Below are 21,795 nucleotides of genomic sequence, written 5' to 3' on the forward strand. Positions count from 1 at the left end.
AGGAGCCAACTCACCGTGCAGCAGTAGACCAGACCTCTTGGTTCGATTGTAAATACGAAATGCCTCCTCCAGCTCCATCTGAGACGAGATGGTACAAGGGTCCCCTACACACACACACACACACACACACACACACACACACACACACACACACACACACACACACACACACACACACACACACACACACACACACACACACACACACACACACACACACACACACACACACACACACACACACACACACTGATTGAATACGTACATAACTGTGCATAGAAGCATCTGATTCTATTATTCATTCCGGAAGAAAAGTCCTTGTGTCTTGGCAAGCCAAACAAAGGTTGAGGAGCTGGAGCATTTATTCACCAACATATAACCAAAAGCAGTCATTCCAAACACTGGGTTGGGACCCACAGGTGGGTCGCAGGGGATTTTATTAGGGTCAAATAAATTAGCAGAACTTCCTAGTCTAGTATTTAACATTTCCATTTGCAGTACACCTTTGGACGACATAAGGGAGCCTGGAGGTTCCTATTGTTCTGATAATTGTAATCTACTTATAACATAGAATCTGATATAAAAGACTTCCATTTGTTTTACTCATGAGAGGAGATGAAGAGTCTGTTAACTCCTCCTAAATGTATGCATACGGTCTATATGGTCTCTCCCTCACACAAAGTTAATACTTAAAGGGCTTTGCTCCTTGTATAACACGTTGTAGTTTAAAAAACATCTTAAAGATACATTTAAAAAAAAAAAAATCCCAGAAGCTTAAGAGTCAATGCGTGCGGACCAGCACCAATTATTTCTAGCGGACACCCTGCCGTGAGGCACACCCACCTTCATCATCGATCCACTTGAGTGTGATGGGCTGCTGCTTGGCAACGCTGCACATCGTTCTCACCTCCTCACGCAACTCCACGAAGGTTACCGTGGCTGCCAAGTCTGCCATCAACATGTCCCTGATACCCACACAGAGAGAAAAGGTCAAGAGTCACTTTGTGGAAGTGGACCAGAGATCAAGAGATCCCACGGGGGGGGGGGGGGGGGGAAACCACTCACTACTATTGAATTCAAAGCACACTCATCTCATCTTGACAGAGAGATGGTGTTGGCTGGGTTTGTAGAGTTAATGACTCACTGATCATGTCTGTTGCATGTGTTGGCTCAAGTCAGCCTCAGCTGTTTACCAGCTTGCACCAATGTTAACTGGCACATTCAGAATAGAGCATCTTACCACATCTTACTAGCCATAAGAGGCACTACTCACATGTTTAACGAACATGAAGGTCTATTCGTGACATTGGAACTAGCGGATGAAGACAGTGGACAGCGGTGAAAACTCACGAGTAACACAAGATCCACGTTTCATGGTTACGATTATTTAGTATAATGTTTTTTGTTTCTAGACTACACAGAAAGCCTGGAGGTGTAAAACGTTTTCCAGGCAAGGAGAATCTAATGAAAGCTGTTATCAAGGGGCATTATGGGGAGGTAGGATCAAGCATGTTAGCAGTTTGTGCCTCTAATTTACTGCATTATCATTTACATTTAAGTCATAAAGCTATCATCTGTTTATAAAAGATATATTCCCCAAAATCTCTTTAGCTATAGTTACTTCTGCTATGAAAGTGATACCCAAATCCTCAGAGCCCCTTGTGACCATCTGGATAATGTGACCCATTTCAAAAGTAGCAACTCTATTTTTCAAGTGGCCTAAAATGACATAAGTTCTTGCCATTTTGTGTGACACAAGAAAAAGATCTGCTAAATTCAGTATTTCTCATAGATTGATGTATTTGTGGCGGCCTGCCACAGTATCAGCATTGACTGCCACATATTGATTTTCTATGTTATTGTCATCCATAGTGATTATTTGCATAAAAACACAATTCAAATGATTAGGAAACAAGTGATTGTATTCTTATTTAAATATTTGATTTGATTAAATAATCATTGCATTATTAGTTTTAATCTTATGTTAAACGCTGCTTAGAGCAGGTGATGGGGTGTGTGAAGTTAAACAGGTCATAATTCCCTCTTTAATATCTATTGTATACATAATATCTCTCCTTTGTCTTCCAAATATCCTTTTTCACTATGAATGAGGTCACAGTACAGAAGCTCAAGACACTGACCTCTGTTCCACTGGGACTGCACACATTGCACACATTTCAATACTGAAGCTGTACACTAGACAGTTGGGACACACGTTGGTTGAAACTTAATGGCCATAAATAATTTGTTTATCATCTGGTTTTTAATGCTGAAATGAAACAGAAAGCACAAAGTGGATGAATTTCGTTACTGGCCCTCAAATACCATGGCAACTGTGGCACAGTTTTATGACCAAAACACACTCATCAATACCGGAAAAAAGAGTTTGTGCAGCAGATCTTGAAATGATCAACGCCAAACCAAACGCCCCTGAAAGCTGCGTGACTGACCCAGGAAGAGAGCCGGGATAAGAGCTAAACCGGGACCTGAGGCTGTTCCACTGTCCAGCATGCTCCTAGCTGATGTCCAGTTACTGAATAAAATGGATGAAAGAAGAATCAGACATCTTCACAGGAACCTGGCTTCATCATAACACCCCGCATCAAGCTATTGCACTTGACAGGCAAAAAACAGAAGGTATTTGTATCATAGCTGGTGATTTTCATCAAACAAATCTCTGTTTAACCTGAAATCCACCAGCATGTTCACTTCTCCATCAGAGGATATTCCTGGCAACTACAAAGCCCCCCCCCCCCCCCCCCCCCCCCCCCCAAAAAAAATGAACAACCTTCAGAGTGGAGCTCAGAGAACAACTTGCTGCTCAACGTCAGGAAGGTGATGGTTGATTTAGAAAAAAGGAGGCGAAGACACACATCTCTGTCTACATCAATGGATGAGGTAGAGCAAGTTAGTAGCTTTAAGCTCCTGGGGATCAGCATCACAGACAACCTGACATGGTCCTCACACATCTCCATCCTAAATGACTATTTCTTAAGCAAATTCAAAAAGGCAAAATTCCCGACACAAGTTCTTGTTAACTTTTACAGAGGAGCAATAGGAAGCATCCTGACTGGAAACATCACAAACTAGGATGGGATGTGTACGGGACAGGACAGGAGGCTCTACAGCGGGGGATTCAAACCACCCAGAACATCACTGGTACCATCTACTGAGCATCAGTGATATTAGTGATGAGAGGTGCCTGCAAAGAGCTAAAGGATATTGAAAGACTAAACCCACCAGCCACAACCTGTTGCTGTCTGGAGAGACATACAGAAGTATCAGCTGCCAAACCACCAGACTTCAGCAGCGTCTTCTTCTCAATCATCACCTCATCCTCCACCATAAAAAGAAAAATATATAGATATATTTATGTAGCAAAATGGGACTACAAACTGGAACCCTTTTGTACAATGGCCATGAATAACCTTGTAATCAGTAGATGACTTTTTTTAAATAAGGGTGTGCATGTTTAGTTTCAACAGCAACCCTCACTGCTCAGCTGCTGGCTGAATATGATATTGTGGGCGCTGCAGTATTTATTCACGTAGCTGCTGAAAATCAGGGCTTTGAATGGAGACCGGGCCAAACATAGAGCCAGATACGTGCACTGTACTGTCAACAAATATCAGCACCTGAAACATGTGCAGGAGCTACAGGGAGTGTGTGTGTGTGGCACTTTATGGCGAGTGTCAGTTGGACTCTGACAAGGTGGAGCAAAGATAGCTTGCTTCCCAGCAGGCATTGCTCCACACAGTCAAAACTCACACAAGTCAATGAATGTGGAAAGATGTCTCTCTCTCACACACACACACACACACACACACACACACACACACACACACACACACACACACACACACACACACACACACACACACACACACACACACACACACACACACACACACACACACACACACACACACACACACACACACACAGTTCCGCCTATATAGAGATTATCCAACATCCAACAAAATCCAACATTTGTCTTGTAATCCAATCAGCCCTGGTTGGTTTGACTGGTTTGATGTGATGGACGTGATCTGCATGGTCTGTATGAATATGGTTAATGATATCATATATTTACTGTGACATGTTATCAGGTACCCATCTTCCAGAACTTCTTGACTAAACCTTAGTGAACATTATAATATAATTAAAAACATTTATGATGTGCTACAAGTGTCTCCTACTGCATGTTTCCTCTGTCCTCCTTGTAGACATATTAAGGTTTTTATTAAGGTTTTTAAAAAACAAACCTATTGAAGCCCAATGCATGAGGAGAAATCTCTGAGTGTGACTAGAGGCAGTATGGCTGACCCTTGCACTGTTTTCTCTTGAAACTGCAGAGTGCTCAGCACACTGAGGGATCGTTCAAGAACATAAAGCTACCTAATCAGTGTTTAGTATGCTGGACTTCATAGACTGATGACAAGACAGGCACCTAAAGCTAAACTGTCTCTACACCATATACAGTTAAGGTAGACCCCAGGGTTCATAGCAAGTAAGATTTACAACACACTGTAGGGATTGATAGTGAGCTTTACTTCCAATGGTACATAACAACTAAACACATTACCTTTATAATAATGGGCTCTTGGCAATCTCGTGTTACCATCTGCGACATGTGGCTGCTTCACCTTGTGAGTCTGTGTGTGAGTCATCATGGCAGAATGTGGTCAGGAGAGACCTTCTGAGAACAGAGATTTTCTCAGAACGTTGTGTTGTGGAAACACTCAAGTCTTCCGTAGCCTGTTTACTACTCTTATCTTTACTTTGGCCAGTGTTTGGTCAGCAGCTGTTAGAATGTCTCTCCATTGTTCTGTTCACTCTATTAGTGGAAACATACTGAGCTGTTTTACTCTGCCCTATGAAACACATGGGATTTATGGAAGAGTGGAGAAATAAATATATGTGAAAATCAGTTTGAACCAATCTGCTACATGTAAAAAAATGTGTGCGTGTGCGTGTGCGTGTGCGTGTGCGTGTGTGTGTGTGTGAGCAACGTATAGTCTAGTCTCAGTCATAAGTTCTCTTTTCTCAATAAGGCTGGGTATTAAATGTCAATTCCATTTTTCCTTTCAGTGACCACTGAAATGTGTCTGTGGCACAAAGTATCACTGCAGCAATGAATGTCTGGTCCCCTTCATAATCTTGTTCACTTATTCTTTGATTAGATTCTTTCTGATTTAAATCTAAATGGATTTTATTACATTTATAAAGTTCTTATAAGGCTCCTTGTATTTAGACAGTTGGGAGGCTTAGCTCATTTTGTTAAAAGATATATATACAGAGTATACTGTACATTCATCAAAGTAAGACTGAAAAAGTACTGTTTTTGTATTGTATCAGCCCTTCTTTCCAATCACAAATCACTTAAAAAACATTGACAGCAGAACTTTTCATATAGTGACCAGGAACTGCACTGTCTGCACAGCAACCTGTGACAAACAGGTCAAAAAGACTTGAAGGCATATTCAACACCACATCATTGAAGATTATATAAAAACTGACTGGATTAGAGTTAAGTGGGGCCACATTACCCCTCAGCCCGTGCATACCCCCCCCCCCCCCTCCCCCTCTCTCTAAATACATCTCAGGGTATTACCCAGCTGAGAGCTGAAAAGGACTTCTGACCCAATTCAGAGTTCTGAGTAAGTTCAGTAAACTGCAACCTGAGAAGCAGCAACATGTCAACAATAAAGGACACAACAACAGTTAATGATGTGTGTTGGTCACGTGACCATTGGCCTCTTACTGCCTAGTGTTCATCAATCTGAATAAATGGACTGTACTTGTGTAGCGCCTTTCTTCTGACCACTCAAAGCTCTTTAACACTACATGTCATCATTCACACCCATTCACACTAATGACAGAGGCTACCATGCCACCTGCACATCAGGAGCAAATTGGGGTTAAAAGTCTTGCCATGGGGTACTTTGACATGGACTGGAGAACCCGGGGATCAAACCGCCGTATTGGTCACCATGACGTCACCCATTATTGATTTTTGTTGTTGTTTTGATTATGTTTTGCCTTTATGAAGGTGCAGTTGGAGATGGGAAAGAGGGAGACAGAGGGGGCACCACATGCAGCCAAGGGCCACGGGTTAGAACCCGGGCCGCTACAGTAAGGACTCAGCCTTAGTATATGTGGCGCCCGCTCTACTGTTTAGAAGCCTGGAGATCTGGATTTTGGTCGTTGCTATCTTGTTTTTTTGGAACCAGAAGTGACTAGAGGGTGGAGCTAAGTACAACAGAAAGCTGAAGACGACATTTTTAGGCAACCAAAATGTTATAAATAACTTTCATGAACTAAAAGCACACTGTGAAAGGGTTAAAGACCTATGACGAAACCACGGACAGCTCCCAGACCGCACAACGCCGTGGTAGAGACCTGTCAATCCTAAAGCATCCCCTGCTTTATGGTCTGTTTGACTCTAAATGGACCATCATTTACTAAATGAACATCATGCTGTATTGAAGAAGACTTGAAACTAGAGATTGAGACCATAAACTCATGTTTACAATGTTTACTGAGGTAATAAATCAAGAGAGAAGTAGAGTCATTTTCTCATAGACTTCTATACAACCAGAGGAGTCGCCCCCTGGTGGACACTAGAGAGAATGCAGCTTTAAGACATGAAGCTTCTGCTTCCCTTTACAGAACCAGAGGCTGCTCTGTGCTTTGAAACTTCTTTCTGCCAATTAAAAAATGTAAAAGTATAAAAAACCCTAAGTGTCAAAGAGCGCAGCACAAGTCCCCACAATGTTATTTGGAGTTATGAGGTCCTTTAAGCATGCTAACTTGATTACTGAACAAATGAACAAGGGCGCTTTACATTGTTGAACCTTTTCTGATCTCTGAATCATTAGATGGCAGTGTGTAACAAGGCCCAGTACACTGCGGACTCTGTTCGTCCAGCATGGATCCAGAAGGTATTCCACAACATCATCCATTCATGCACTTAGTGGTATGACAATGTCAACTATTTTATCTTATCTTTCATTCTTTCTTCCTTTCTTTCGTTGTAATGTAATGTCTTATTCATACTTTATGTTTGTAATTTTGTAAAATTTCAATATTATATAGGTGGAGGCTTCAAATAAGCCCAGTTGGCTTTCTGCCTCCTCCTGCACTGTGATATTCATTTATCTCTGTTATGTTTGTTTGTTTTGAATTTCATTGTTTGAATTGTGCAAATAAATAAATAAATAAAACTAACCAGTTCTGAAAAGATTGGTACATGAGTTGATCTTCAGGGAGTAATAGATCATATGTATATTTGATTCAACATTTAATTCATTTATTGAGTAACATGACTATAGGTGTGGTCCCATGAGCCCCATATCAGCGTGGCACAGATATAGCCGTATCTCATTTTTAACAAGGAAAGGCAGTAAAGGAATGCATCATTAGGAAACTGGGTCTCCATTACTTGTCCACCGGAGAACACTGATGACTTAATGTTTACAACCACTCACTCCATATCTTGGTCACAGTTCTTTAAATGTCAAATAGAAGGGATACTTTCATTTCTACTTCACTTTGTTCTAGATCTTTCTCTGTCTCAGCAACACACTAACGTTAATGCTACATCTGGCACCTACCGTTCACCAAGAAGGTGACCAGAGGGCGTTAACATGCTGGTATTTCATGACGTAGATTAGTCCTCACCGGTCCACTATCTCACACTTCGCATTGCAAGGTTACATACATACCTTTGTTAGTTATTGTTGATATAACACCAGCATTGATGCATTTCATCAAAGTACTGTCATATTATTTCGTTTACGGATTCAAAGTGTGCAGTTACTCTTTGATGACATAAATCATTGGGGCCCAGACCAGCATCCTCCTCATGCCACTAGTTTTTACTTGAATTCTTATTATTGTGACTGTGCCCAGGTGAGTTTGACATTGGTCAGGTAACCATGTCTGACTGACCTAGCTTGATCTCAGGACCCCACACACCAGCAGATACTCCACAGGTGTTTCCCTTCTCCTCGTTAACGCCGGCTAACGTCACTGTTTCCTTATTGTCAAATAACGTACTCACCCGCAGTAGTGTGCTTTAATTTTCACCAACACCGAGTCCAAGTCCATTATGGATCCGTTTGACGCTAGCATATGCATTGCACGGTTTGGTGTAACGTTAACGATAACTAGCCCAACGTTAACTGGACAGGCCCAAACTAGCTGTATCACCTGGTCACGTCGGCAGATAAAAGCGGACCGTTACATACCACAGACAGGAGTAACGTTCTGTCCGCTACTCCTGAAAGCAAACTTGTTGAGCGACTGTGAAGTTTCTTTCGTTAAGTCAACGATAGCGGTTTCTCCGGCGGAGTAGTAGTCAAAGTGGCCTGTTTGACGCCACCATTTCGGGGTAAATATTTCAAAATAAGACACACACTAGCAAAGTTATGCTGAATTGGGATACGTGATAAGACTAGCGATTTTATTTTGAAAGTGAAACGTCGCAAGCCCTGGTGGCATGAGAGCAAAGTCTGTTTGACTTGACACATGTTTTATGGCTCACTATGGTTACCGGAATCTAAATTCACCTGTCCCCCTGTTTCTGACGGGACATGTCAAGAAAAAGATAAGCTAACATTAAGTTTGCCAGCTAACGGATATTTTAACTATCAAACCTGTTTGTACTTTACATTTGCACATGACACATCTATGTGAGCACAGTGCTTACAGTATTAAAACTCAGACCAGGGAACATGTTGAAAATATATTTAATTAGAAATATGGATAACCAGGGCTCTGGCTAAGAACTTTTTCAGCCAACTGTATTTTGATGCCAGATCATTTTAAATTTTCATACAGGCCTGGGCTAGCTGTTCATTTTTACTCTTTAAAAAGTGCAAATGGACAGAATATTTGTTGCAGTATTAACCATTGTATCCTTTAATAAATGTCAAGCTTGAATTGACTTATAATAAACTCAAATGGTTATAAATGTGCACTGGGCCCAAGACAAGATACAAGATAATGTTATCTGCATCATGTTGGAGGGAATAACTGCAGAAGATTTTTTTATTTCCCATAAATAACTAAAGTCCTTTAAATTACCAATCAGTCCAGTTTGGGTTAGCAGTTGGTCTTCTAGTGGTGACGTATAAAGCTGGTTTATGTGTTAGAGAAACCGAAACCACCACTTCACTGTGAGACATCAGTTCAGCTCTTTTACTGTTTCATTATTGAAAATTGGAAAATCCATTAAGAATTATATTATCATTTATATACTTTTATAAAAGTGTAGCTTCGGCAGGTTGGAGTGATTGACAGGTATAGAAATCAATGTTCAGGGAAATTTAGTTATGATAGCCAGAGAAGTTGTTAGGCCATGCCCAGTATCTTTTGATGAGGGCAGCAATAGGGTACGGTAACACTCAATAAACATCCCCAGAAAGAAACAATAATATATTAAGAGGAAGACCCTCAGTAGGGTGTTCCTCACCACCATCCAGCCTGCAGACCGCCATCAAGTATGGGAAAATACTAAAGAGGAACTTCTATTTATCCAATTCAGAGCAATCTGGAAACCTGTCGGCTAGAAGTGTCACTCTGGAGGGCAAGGGTCTATGTTTGTGGGGTTCTGGTGCAGCCAGCAGGCATCAGGCCAACACTTCTTTTTCCACATGCTGCTCGTTGTTTACAGTCTCATTAACAACTTGAGATGTGAGACTAGACTTGAGAGACGATGTGTACGACCAGATTGCTTCACAAGTAGCCAGTTGACAAGCTAATTTTAAACCAATAAAAAATTAAATCATTATCAGACTATGCTATCTGTTTATAGATATTATATACAAGGTGCAATATGTACAGCCAGAGACCAACAGCCCATACACATCACAAGTAATACATAAATGATATAAGTGACAAGTAGTGGGTTTAGGGATTCTCAATAAAGGATGGATGTCCATGTCCCCACTGATGTAAGTGATGCCATCAAGTGTTTCCATAGATGTTGTCGTGAGATGGTCCAGGTTAATGATGCCAGCCTCAACAAACTTAGTCCTTAATGTAGAGGAGGAAAACATGGTTTCATTATATTCCTAGCCAGGGGTCAAGGGTCCTTGTAACCTTTAGGGTCTGCTGGGCTTTAATCACTGAGCTATAAAAGTCAAGTCAGCATAAAAAAGCTGTTCAACCAGCCGAGTTGTCCAGCTGAGAAGCAGCGGAGCAGGAACCAACCAGCAGTGACCGCAGCCATACAGCAGCCTCCGTGCTGTCTGCAGTCTGAAGGCCAACAGCTCAAAGGTGTGCTGCAGATATACATCTTGAAGAAAAGACTATGGAAGATTGGGATTGTCTGGTCTAGAGCATAGATCCAGAATAGTTCATGTTTCAAGAGAAATAAATATCTCTCCCCTCTGGAGGAGTTGGACATTTTCTATTCCAATACAACCGAGAGGCTCCAGTGTGGTTCATTAGATTGAAGTGGTTGGCCACAGGGCTCTATTAGTCATGGTGATGGAAGGTCTTGAAAGTGAGGTTTTACAGTTGGTAATGGCCTGGTTCCACAGGACTCTGAGGTTTGGGGGTCTTTTGAAAGTGATCCGTGGCGGGTTGTCCAGGTGTCCTTTAAGGGCAGGGTCTGTGGCTGTGACACGCTATGATGCCAATGTGTTTTGATGGCAGTGGACATTTCTATGGCCAGAGGTGAGCACTGAACAGCGCCAGTGATCCTGTTATCCATGGTGTAAGTCGTGGTGGTGTTCACTCTGACTGTGTAAGGTTGGGAAAGTGTTTGGAGGCTTGGGTTTGTTGTACCATCTTTGTAAGAAGTCTGTTGTTGTTGTTTTTTTAAATTAGTGTCCGAGCTCAGTATAATAAAGCAGTGTATCCTGTAAGATGAGTGTGTGATGAGATAGCATGTTACACTGACTTCAGCCACTAGAGGTCAGGAGTGCACAGTTTTAAAGTGGTTTGATGAATGTTCAAGGTTTCATATCTGGAACACATTTTCAGTTTGTTTTCTAGTTCGTGGAAATCTTTCAGTGGTGCAAAGTATAGAAAATATATTTTTTTAAATATAGCAATATTTAAGAACGTAACCAGTTAAACATTGCAAAATGAACAATATCTAGATGGAACATTGTCAAAGGGTCAAATGGGATATATTATATATATATACAGTATATACTCGCCGTGCATCATTACCAACAGCATGGCAATAAAACAGTAGAGAACTAAACTGTTTCAAACTGTAAATCAAGCCAAAATAAAACTGGCAGTCCGGAAAGAACATGGGGAGTATAAGATCTGCTAAATGAAAACGGTTACAGTTGTCATTTGGTTATACAACAACCGTGTGTGTGAAAACTGCAGAAGCAGCCACGTACAGAGCTTCACCACCGCTTCAAACACACAGAGGATTACATGTAGAAACAGATTACATGTAGAAACAGGCAAAAGGCCAATCAGACAAGACAGATGAGACAAAAATGCAGGTCAGTTGAGGACAAATACAGACATGCCCCACCAGGCACATGATGTTAATTCACTATTTATATTTTAAAGGACTGAACTCAGGATTAGACATTTTGGATGTGAAAACTAGAATTAGACCTGACTTGAAATTAAAACATAACAGACAAGAAACAAAACAACAGGACGCAATCACAGCTGCAGACCTAATTTATCACAAAGAATATAGGTTTGATTTTTATAGTGCATCACATACAGACTTGTATTCTTTCTGTAGCAGGACTGTGAAATGGTTGCTTCCTTCCCTTTTTGCTGTTCCACAATATTAGCTGTTTTTTTGTGCTGAATTAAACAAATTCCAGAGTGGGTTTCGTAAACAACACTCTACTGAAACCGCTCTCCTGAGGGTTTCAAATGACATTCTAATGTCTTCTGATGCAGGTGACTGCTCTGCGTTAGTACTTCTGGACCTCAGTTCTGCATTCGGAACTGTAGAATATAACATCTTGATTATGAGGCTACGTGATTGGGTGGGCATATCTGGCATAGCGTTAGACTGGTTTACATCTTACCTCGCTGACAGATGTTTTAATGTCTTTGTCTGTTACCTCTCCATTGTCTTGTGGTGTACCACAGGGTTCAGTTCAGGGGCCTCTGTTATTTTCCCTATATTTGTTGCCTTTGGGACAAATTATAAAAAATGATGTGTCCTATCATTTATATGCAGATGACATACAACTCCATCTCTCATTCAAACCCAGCGAGGTCTTCACATTAACTAGGCTGCTGGACTGTGTCAATGCTATCAGAGACTGGACGGCAGAAAACTGCTTCAAACTTAATGGCACCAAGATGGAGGTTCTAGTTATTGCACCAGATGAGTTTGTCCCTACGATCAAGCAGAGTATTGGTCCCCTCTCCACTGCTGCCCATTTCAACCTGCGCAATCTAGGGGTTATTTTGGATCGATCCATGTCGTTTGACCCCCATGTTAAGCAGCTGTCCAGATCATGTTTCTTCCATCAAAGAAATATCAGTAAGTACTAGAGATGATCATACACGCCTTCATCTCTTCACGCATCGACTACTGTAACACACTTTTATCGTCACTCAGTGTATCTGCTCTCAACCGTTTGCAGGTCATACAAAATGCTGCCGCCAGATTACTCACTAGGACAAATCGACGGTCTCACATCACCCCCATACTCCAATCTCTTCACTGGCTCCCTGTAGCATTTAGGATCCACTTTAAAATTCTCACTCTCACTTACAGAGCACTACATGGTCACCCATATTCACCCGCCCGCGCTCTCAAGTCAAACATGTTAAATTATCTGTCTGTCCCACGCGCTCGCCTTAAGACCCGTGGTGACCGAGCCTTTGAGGCAGTAGTACCAAGGCTGTGGAATACTCTGCCTGTACCCCTACATTTTGCTGTATTTGTGAACTCATTCAAAAATCAGCTCAAGACAGACCTGTTTAGACTGGCGTTTGGGTAACAACTCATATAGGCCTGCTTTTAAACCATGTTTTATGTTTGTACTTTCTGTTTTTGTGCATTTTAATGTAAATGATTGGCCCTTATATGGTCACATTGTGCTTTTTATGTTTGTAATTCTGCTCATGTTAAGCACTTTGTGACTAATGTCTGTGAAAAGCGCTTTATAAATACATTTTACTTACTTACTTACACTTTATTTGAGAAGATCAATAAACGGACAACTGAGGGAGCAAATTAACTACATTAAGTGAACAGATTAGTTATTTGAGGAAACTGTTTCTGTGCAGTCCAATGGAGCAAACATTTTAAAAGGAGCTCGATACGGAATTAAAAGCAAATCTATAATTGAGGGATTGCCTCCACACGGCTCTCAACATGGCGAAGGCTCATAGCTAACGATGCTAACAGGGCTAACAAAGCAACGGTGGGAGCTATGCTTCCGTTACGACGCAGACAATCTGAACAGCGTTATTATTGAGTGAACCGTATGAGTTGCAATGCAGAGCGGTGGTGAATAGCTACCTAGTGGGGCAGACAAGCAGAGCTTCACATGCACGACACAGACCGGAACGGCTACGTAAAAGAAGCACAAAGAAGCTCGGATTACAACCCACACAGAGGGAGAGGGCTCATGGATACATGACTTCACTATATCTTTATATAGATAACAGTTGTTTGCTGCTTTATTAATGCTCTGAAGGTCGTGTCGTGAACCTTTAAACTTGAATCATTCTCTTATACAGATACACATGTGGATATTATTGTGCAAAATGGTACATAAAGGTAAATGGCAACAGTTGTGTAATTTTCTGTTGTTTTTCCTGGCCCTGAACCCAACATGGAGAGCCAAACCCGTGGAGTGTTATCAGTGATATTTGGCAAGTTGGAATCCACATGTTGGGGAAGCAATACATTCTGATCAGTTCATGAAGGAAGCCTTTCTGAGGATTTCCTCATCGGCCTATTATCAAACTACCATGTCAACATTTGGAAGACAAGGTGGCTGAAGATGAACAAAGAAAGGGAAGTGGCAGCATTAAAGGAGACTTTGTATGCGATGTCCTTCAGCAGGACCTCCACAGGGTAATGGTCACTAACCTCCAGCGCCTGAACGGAAAGCACAGAGGAAACAGTTTAGCAACCTCAGCACACATCTATAGAGCAGAACTTGGGATTTATTTAGGGTATTTGTATGTTTTGGTCAGACCCAAGTATGGTTTACATGTTGTACTACCTTGTCATTTGCAAGTGCCTTCATCATTTGAATGATGAAAAGAAATGTTATCGTTACCTGTTCCTCTGTGAGTCGGTATTCCATCTGGAAGTTAAATGGGCTGGCTGATAAGGGCACAATTGCTCTGGCAAACCTTTCCCCATGCACAACGATCCTGTTGTATCACACAGACAGAACAGACCATAATACACATGTTACGGATGTTTTAAATATGAGGGCATGTTAAAGAGTTACGGCCCGCTGAAACAGCAATTTAAACGGCATATTTTCAATGGTGATGCCTAACGTTAGCTTTTTACTTCCAGCGATTGCATCTACGCTTCAAAAATGAGACTTTACAAGACTTTATCATTGACAAGCCCTCAAGGCAGCTCTACTCCGTCCTCACGTGTTGGACTGAGGACAGACTGAACACTACAGTGACTCACTATCGCCTCTCCAGGTATAAGTGGTATTACAAGACAGGACGGGCCTGTTGGCATGCTCATTTCACTAAATACCTCTGCAACACAATACATAGATGTCTTTGAAAAGACTGAAACCTCTTCACATTCTCATTTTTTTTGTAATTTTTCAAACTACAATTATGACCAGATTCGACACATTGCACATTTAAGAGTGTGACTTCACCTGTCGTAGGTGCAGGAGGTGGTCGATCTCACAGTGGTGTCGGCCTTTTCTGGAATGAGCCAATAGAGGTTTTTCTTTGTAAGCAGGCGCACATTCTTCCTGTTCTTCTTAGCAAGGTAGCCGCAGTCAGCGTTGAAGTCCCCGAGAAGCATCACATTCTGCTCACACACACAAGCACAATGACACTGATCGTGAGGCTCCAAAATCATTATTGGCTGGACTTTGAAACTGTGTTATTTAAAAGAAAAAGTGTCTTACAGTTCTTGTAACCATTGACATTATTAAGCAAAATGAGCTTTTACCTCAGTTTTCCACATCGTCTTCACATGTTCCAATACGTCATAGAGTGCGTCGAGCTCTTTAGTGGTGTTGGTTGGAGTGGTGTGCTGAGGTATGAGGACAAACTCCCTTATATCTGAATACATAGAGAGGGAGGGAGGATGCAGCAGAAGGTGTTTATGTGCCTCAACATCACCATGCTTCTCATTATTATAGAGGGGAATCCTAAGTGTCTGAACTGACCTGTCTTGGGGGCTTTGAAGCGGACAACAAAAGGCTCTCTGGAGAAAGCGTCTACATCTCCGGGTCGATCATCTGGGTACTGATACTGACCGGTGAGACTCACTGTGTCAGTCCTGCACACGGTCAGATGTTTCACATTAAACATTACTGCCTGCACTTAGGCTGTCTCAACATTCTGGTGAAGCGTTGAAAAGTAACAGCAGTTCCGCTCACCTGTAAACAAACACATACTGCTCCTGGTAGGAGGCAGACCTGCCCAGCCTCTCACTGGACACTGCTTTGTAGTCGTGTTCAGGGTCATACCTGAAAGACAGAGAAGTGATGCAACTCTGGATACTGCTGTTTCTGTGTCACACTGGGCTGATGTGACTGTGCAGTCGCGTTTACTCAGTTTATTTATGTGTGTGTGTGTGTGTGTGTGTTTGTACTTATATAGCTCTCTTTGTGAAGACCAAGTATTAGACCTTCACAGTGAAGACGTTCCTGTTGCTATGGGACAGACCATCAAAGGCCTGTTTGAGGGTTGAGGTTTGGTTTTAAGGGTCAGGTTAGAGGGAGGTTAGGATAAGAGCCTAGGGAATACATTATGTCAGGGGTAGTCAACAGAGTGTCGCCCGCAGGCACGTTCTAGCACGAGTCACCGGTTGAATTCTTTAGTCAAAGCGTTTTTTTCCCTAAGGTTATATATTTTTTTATTCTTTGCAATGGGAGCTCCAGCAGTGTGACGAGGCGCTGAGCGTCTACTCTGCACTGAGCTCTGCATGTTTGGCTTTTTTTTTTTGGCCACCAAAAGTTGGGTAAAACCATAAACTGTATGTAGAAATGGCCTACATCATGACGTCACCCGTTGGTTTGTGGACTGCCGCTTTGATTTTGCCGTCGCCATCTTGGATTACAGCCATTGTCATGTTGTTTTTTTGCAACCAATGAACGGAAGTTACCATATTTGGAATGCGGAGTGACGCATATGTCCCTGGTATAGACCTGTAAATCACAGTAAGCTCGCCCTAAAGCATACTCTGCTTTATGGTCTGTTTGACTCTAAATGGACCATCATTTACTAAATGAACATCATGCTGTATTGAAGAAGACTTGAAACTAGAGATTGAGACCATAAACTCATGTTTACAATGTTTACTGAGGTAATAAATCAAGAGAGAAGTAGAGTCATTTTGTGTCGTGTGTGTGTGTGTGTGTGTGTGTGTGTGTGTGTGTGTGTGTGTGTGTGTGTGTGTGTGTGTGTGTGTGTGTGTGTGTGTGTGTGTGTGTGCATGTTATTAATGACCTGTTAAGGCGGCTGAGCAGCTGTGGTAAAGCTTTCTGTTGACTGTCTCTCACTTCCTGAAGCAAACACACATCACAGCGAGCGATGATCTGGAACACAGATCACAGCAATGTGGAGGTGACTATCATTGTGATACACAGGAGTGAATGTTGCATTATGGGTATGAGGATACTAGCTATGCTATTGCGTGTGGATCAGTGGCGGGCCGTGCATTTTATACCTGGGCCTTCTGTGCTGTCCTACTACAGGTGAATTACCTCCTAATAACCTCATTATGACGCATCAATCCAGCAAACCTGCAGCGGATCCACGCATTCCACCACACAAGAGCACGAGCCATTCAAATACTATTCATGAAAACGACACGATAGACAAATGAACAGTAGTAACTTTACTATGTAAAAAAAATCTAACACAGTTTGTGACTTACCGAGACTTAAAGAGTTTAATCCCAGTACATTGTTTCAGTTCCAGTAAGAAGTCCTTCTCGATTCATGGAGCCAGTGATGACGGTCGAGCCTCCCCAGTTGTATTTCACCGGTCTGCTGCGGCAGGTTCGCAGCGGGGCCGGGAGCCCGCCGGCCGGCGCAGACCAGACGTCGGGCCGCGGTTGTGGAGATGTTTCCCTGCGAAAGTGTTCGTTGAGTTGTAGATCCACTCGAGTCTCTCCAAAAGTTTTCAAATGCTATGGTGTCCTCAGGTTAGCGTAGCATAGCTCCAAACCAGCCATAAAAAGTGCAACGCTTCTCCTACGCTGTCAGCAAGAAATACCGTTCATACAAATCCTTTTCCTGGCTGAGTCAGGGCTGCCAGCTGTGGCGTTGACTGACCATTTCTTACGATGTCCAGCTTTTCCTGAAATTTCCTTCTTTCTTGACAAAGACATTGTCAGTAACTCCGCCACTAAATCCGTTTCTCCTCCTTATTCAGCCGTTGAGTGTTGAAAAAACAAAGCTAGGTAAAAAAATAAATAAACTACACCAATCAAAACCCTAAAAAATGTTATAATTTCTTTCAATTTGAACTCTTACTCCTCCAACTAAGCTCTGCTGGCAAGTTGCACCTCACTGCAGAGCTGCACCTGAAAACTGAGCTGCACGTAATGCTGACGTACTTGTAGGCCAGCTAGCAGCTCTGGCATGATGTCAAAGAATACGCCCAACATGTCAAACTAAAGATCTGATTGGTTGAAGACTATGACAATCAACAATATCGTCCCCATTCACTTAAACTGCAGAGGGATTCACTTGTGAGTCTGCAGGCCTCGGGCCTCTCTTCTTACCTAGAGACACAGAGGTGAAATCTGATTGGATAAAAGCTCTACTTAAAACAAGCTGCGCTGGAAGCAGAGCAACTGAGGAAGACAGTAGCTGTGCAATGAGAAGATAAGATAATGGGAAAAATATTTTTATAAATTATAATACATGTAGGCAGAGATGGGCAGTATTTCTATTACTTGTATTTGAAATACGTATTTCAATTACTTTTGAGTATTTTGTAATTTGTATTTGATAGGGCCGATTAAAAATCTAATGTAATTTGTAACAAAATACTTTAGAGTGGAGTAATTTTGTATTTAAAATACTCAAAATACTTTTTCCACGAATCAAAAAACAGTTCACGAGTTCAGTCTTCAGATCTTCAAGTTCAGCTGATTGTCTGTCAAGTTAAATATTGTATCTGAGTGTGACAGATGTCAACTAGCTTGATGTATAATTTATGTCTGGGTCTGGCTACATAACCTATTGTATATGCATGGTGATGGTTATAATATCAAGCTAGTGAGCGATGCTAACATGCTAATGACGCTAGCATGCTGTCTAGGCTAGTGCATAGCCAGTGTTTAGCAAGTTAACTTATCAGTTGAGTAGCTAGCTATAGGAAGAGGGAGATTGGGAGCTTGTATGTCATATGTGATGAATATTTTCTTGTTGATACAAAGCCAAAGTTTATGGGCTGTTAAGTGACTTAACAGCCCATAAACTTTGTTAACATTAATATATATAACTTTGTTATATAATATTATATAATATATATATATATATATAATATAACTTTGTTAACATTAATATATATATATAAACAAGTTGTTGTCTTTCAATAGCTTTGCTTAGTTACACTGACATTCTGTGACTGTTCTTCCTTTTTGTAGGGTTCACCAGAGCTTTGTGTACATTATATAAACCTGAATGCTCTGCTATACCACATTGTGAGAAAACAGAAAATCCAGAAAAAAGTATTTCCTATATTTTAAATACAAAATGCTTGTATTTTGTTACATTTTCTGGCACCAGTATTTTGTATTTTGTATTTTGTTGTAATACATTTATTTGGGGGTATTTTGTATTTTGTATCAAAATACATTTTGATGTATTTTTGCCCATCTCTGCATGTAGTGTATTTAAGAACAATTATTAAATTATAAAATAGCTATAACTTTGTGATTCTGTTTAGGCCAGCAGAGAAGGCTTTGCAGGCCCTGACGGCCCACCACTGTGTGGTTACCATGGTATTCAGCCTACCTAGACCATGGACTAAGAGAACTGGATACACTGCTCACACTTAGCTTTGCTGCCAATTTGTCCTACTTGACCGTTTACATTCTGTTAAATATTTTTTTCTGTTTAGTAGCACCTATTGTGTTAATAGAATATAGCAAATAACTTATGCTACATATTGAATCCATACTGAAAATGACTTTATAATGACAGTGAAAAGGTGTGAATAAGGGACTGCTTTATTTTATAGTGAGCATACTTCAGACTTGAACTGTAATAAGGGAGTTCTCTGTGACATTATGAAAGAGTATTTTATTATTGGTTAGTATTGAGACCCTGTATGTGCTAAATAAAGTAATCTAACAAGGAATACATAAAAACATCTGAGGTGAAACATCTTGGCCTGTCTTTGTCTTACCCTGGCGAGAGTGTGCATGACATTGCTCTTCTTGGACTTGGAGTCCCCAAAGTGGTGGAGGTTGAAGGCACAGATTCTAAAATCTGAGGCTCCTTGAACATCCCACACACCCACGAGGAAGGTGAGGAGGAGGAGGAGGGAAGAGGACCTCATGGCACAGAGCTGCAACAGTCACACGACTGTGGACACGAGAGATACAAGAGCAAACGTCCCATCAGACTGAAATGAGCTGAGGACAAATAGAAGCCTCATCTCAAATGAATATGTGAGGTGTACTTCCCAAACTGTCAAACTATTCCTCTAAAGCCAACAAACGTCACAGTAACATTAACATTTTAAAATAACAAATATTACAGCCTTATATTTGTTGGTATTTGGTTAGTTGATACAGGCACAGCAATTCATATCCCCTAAAAAAAAGTATTTTCAGCCAAAATTCCTATAATTTATTTTTAATTGTTCATCATAAAAACATATATTTCTAATTATTATAATCTTAATAACTGTAATAGTCATATTGATTGAGCTTCAGAATCAGCCTAAACACAACTGTCATAAGAAAAGCCCACTCACTGCTATCATAGCACACACACACACACAGAAGAAGATAGAGAGATTGTTTCATTCCTACCACACACAGTCACACTGTGTGAAAGGTCAAAGGCCAGCAGAGGCTTCAATACTGTTCCGCTCACTTTAGGTTCTTCAGAGTCAGGAGTAAAACAAACACCATGTCATGGTTAACATGGGGAATCCAGTGTTCCACTGTGGGTTTCACAGCTGCACCAGAACACACAACGTTACACAATATATGTGTAAACATGTTAATATGAGAGTTCAGTCAGCATGGAAGACCCCGTTACTAACACTCCTGTACATTATCCGCTGCCAAACAATGAACACAGTCACAGTGCAGCATGAGTTCTGTTTGTAGTATTCTCTCTCTCTGTCTGTCTTCGTCTCAAACACACACACACACACACACACACACACACACACACACACACACACACACACACATACAGACATCTCAGGTTACAGTTCACATTCCCCAGTAAAGATTTGTATCCTTGACTCACTCTTTTTAAGAATAAAGGTAAGTCAAGTTAGAGTAACAGCGACTTACCAGCTTGTTGGTTCTGGCTTGTTTGTCTCTTGCCACCTCCTCTCTGGTGAAACTGGAAGCTGCCGGCCACTGTTTCCTGTGGGAGGGATTTATCTGACTGCACATAAACAGATACTCTGCTGACTCTGTTTCCTCAGTTGATGAATTAAACAATCACTTCTGACTTTTGTTTCTTTTATTCTGATTTCATATTTAAACCTCCAAGGCTGTTCTCACTGTGTGGCATTCATATAAAGATAAGTGGAGCGTAGATCTCAGCATTCATGTAGCATAATAAATGTCAAAAAAGAATTACAGAAGATAAATGATTATACAAAGACATTGTTTCATTGTGCCTGTTAACAAACTGTGTATCCATGAACAGATACATGTACATTTGGACAGTAAAAACTTTTCATATCTTTTGTTTTTTCTGTTTTAGTTCTTTGGGTCTCAGTGTGGAAACAAATAGCATGTTTCCTCTTTCTTTCTCTCTCGATCACAGACATGCACACTTTCGACTGGTATCATGAGGAAACGCAAGTGTGTCAAGCGGGGTGGAAAGCTGGAATTACTGCAGATGGGGGTGTGAGTTCAAACGTCTCTCCACGCACTGCTCACTGAAGAAGAACTGGGCGTGAAGAACGTCTGGAGGAGGTTCAGAGTAGTTAGGAGAGAAACAGGGTGGAGTCTCTAAATATAGCCTCTTACTCACATGTTTCCTTTTATTGCAGGAAGAACTGAATCAGACAAGATCCATGGTCACATGTCATGTTCAGTATTTAATGGTTTCCAATAATATATGATTATACAAAAATAATAATAATAATCATCATTATTTTACATAGTATCAAACTGTGAGACTTTAACTCACAGAAACACCCTTTTTTAGGGGGCAGAGTATCTTTATCGGAGGTCAGCAGAAGGTGGTGTTCATCATTTGAAAACTGAGAACCTGAAGATTAAATTGAAATGCAGCTGTGTGCATACATCTGTAATGAACATGGAACTTCGTTCGGAGCCGTTCTAATGTTGGCAGTTTAGAGTATAGGGGCTTATAGAACACGAGGATTGAAGTACATGATGCCATTCCCGTGCTCTTTTATGTCCCATAAGTTGTTGCAGACCTTTTTGAGTTGATACCATTT

General features: G+C 41.2%; 2 protein-coding genes across 2 annotated transcripts in view; both read right to left on the minus strand.

Annotated features, from left to right (window-relative positions):
* prkcz (protein kinase C, zeta) overlaps positions 1–8,336 on the minus strand; it is a 143,901-nt gene extending 135,565 nt beyond the window's left edge. The window contains exons 1-3 of the mRNA XM_079180001.1: positions 8,066–8,336; positions 844–965; positions 15–104 (exon numbers count right to left, since the gene is read on the minus strand). Coding sequence (XP_079036127.1) covers positions 15–104; positions 844–965; positions 8,066–8,142 — 289 coding nt within the window. The 5' untranslated portion in view covers positions 8,143–8,336. The remainder of the gene's footprint in view (positions 1–14; positions 105–843; positions 966–8,065) is intronic.
* An 854-nt stretch (positions 8,337–9,190) lies between these two features.
* dnase1l1 (deoxyribonuclease I-like 1) lies at positions 9,191–20,711 on the minus strand. Its single transcript, XM_079171407.1, has 9 exons — positions 20,669–20,711; positions 19,543–19,721; positions 16,627–16,715; positions 15,555–15,644; positions 15,342–15,454; positions 15,122–15,234; positions 14,820–14,977; positions 14,247–14,343; positions 9,191–14,062 (listed from the first exon to the last, which is right to left on the minus strand). The coding sequence occupies exons 2-9, from the start codon at positions 19,693–19,695 to the stop codon at positions 13,928–13,930; spliced, it is 948 nt and encodes a 315-aa protein (XP_079027533.1). The 5' UTR covers positions 19,696–19,721; positions 20,669–20,711; the 3' UTR covers positions 9,191–13,927.
* Positions 20,712–21,795: the final 1,084 nt, after the last annotated feature.

Source organism: Pholis gunnellus, assembly GCF_910591455.1.
Source record: "Pholis gunnellus genome assembly, chromosome: 2".
Lineage (NCBI taxonomy): Eukaryota > Metazoa > Chordata > Actinopteri > Perciformes > Pholidae > Pholis > Pholis gunnellus.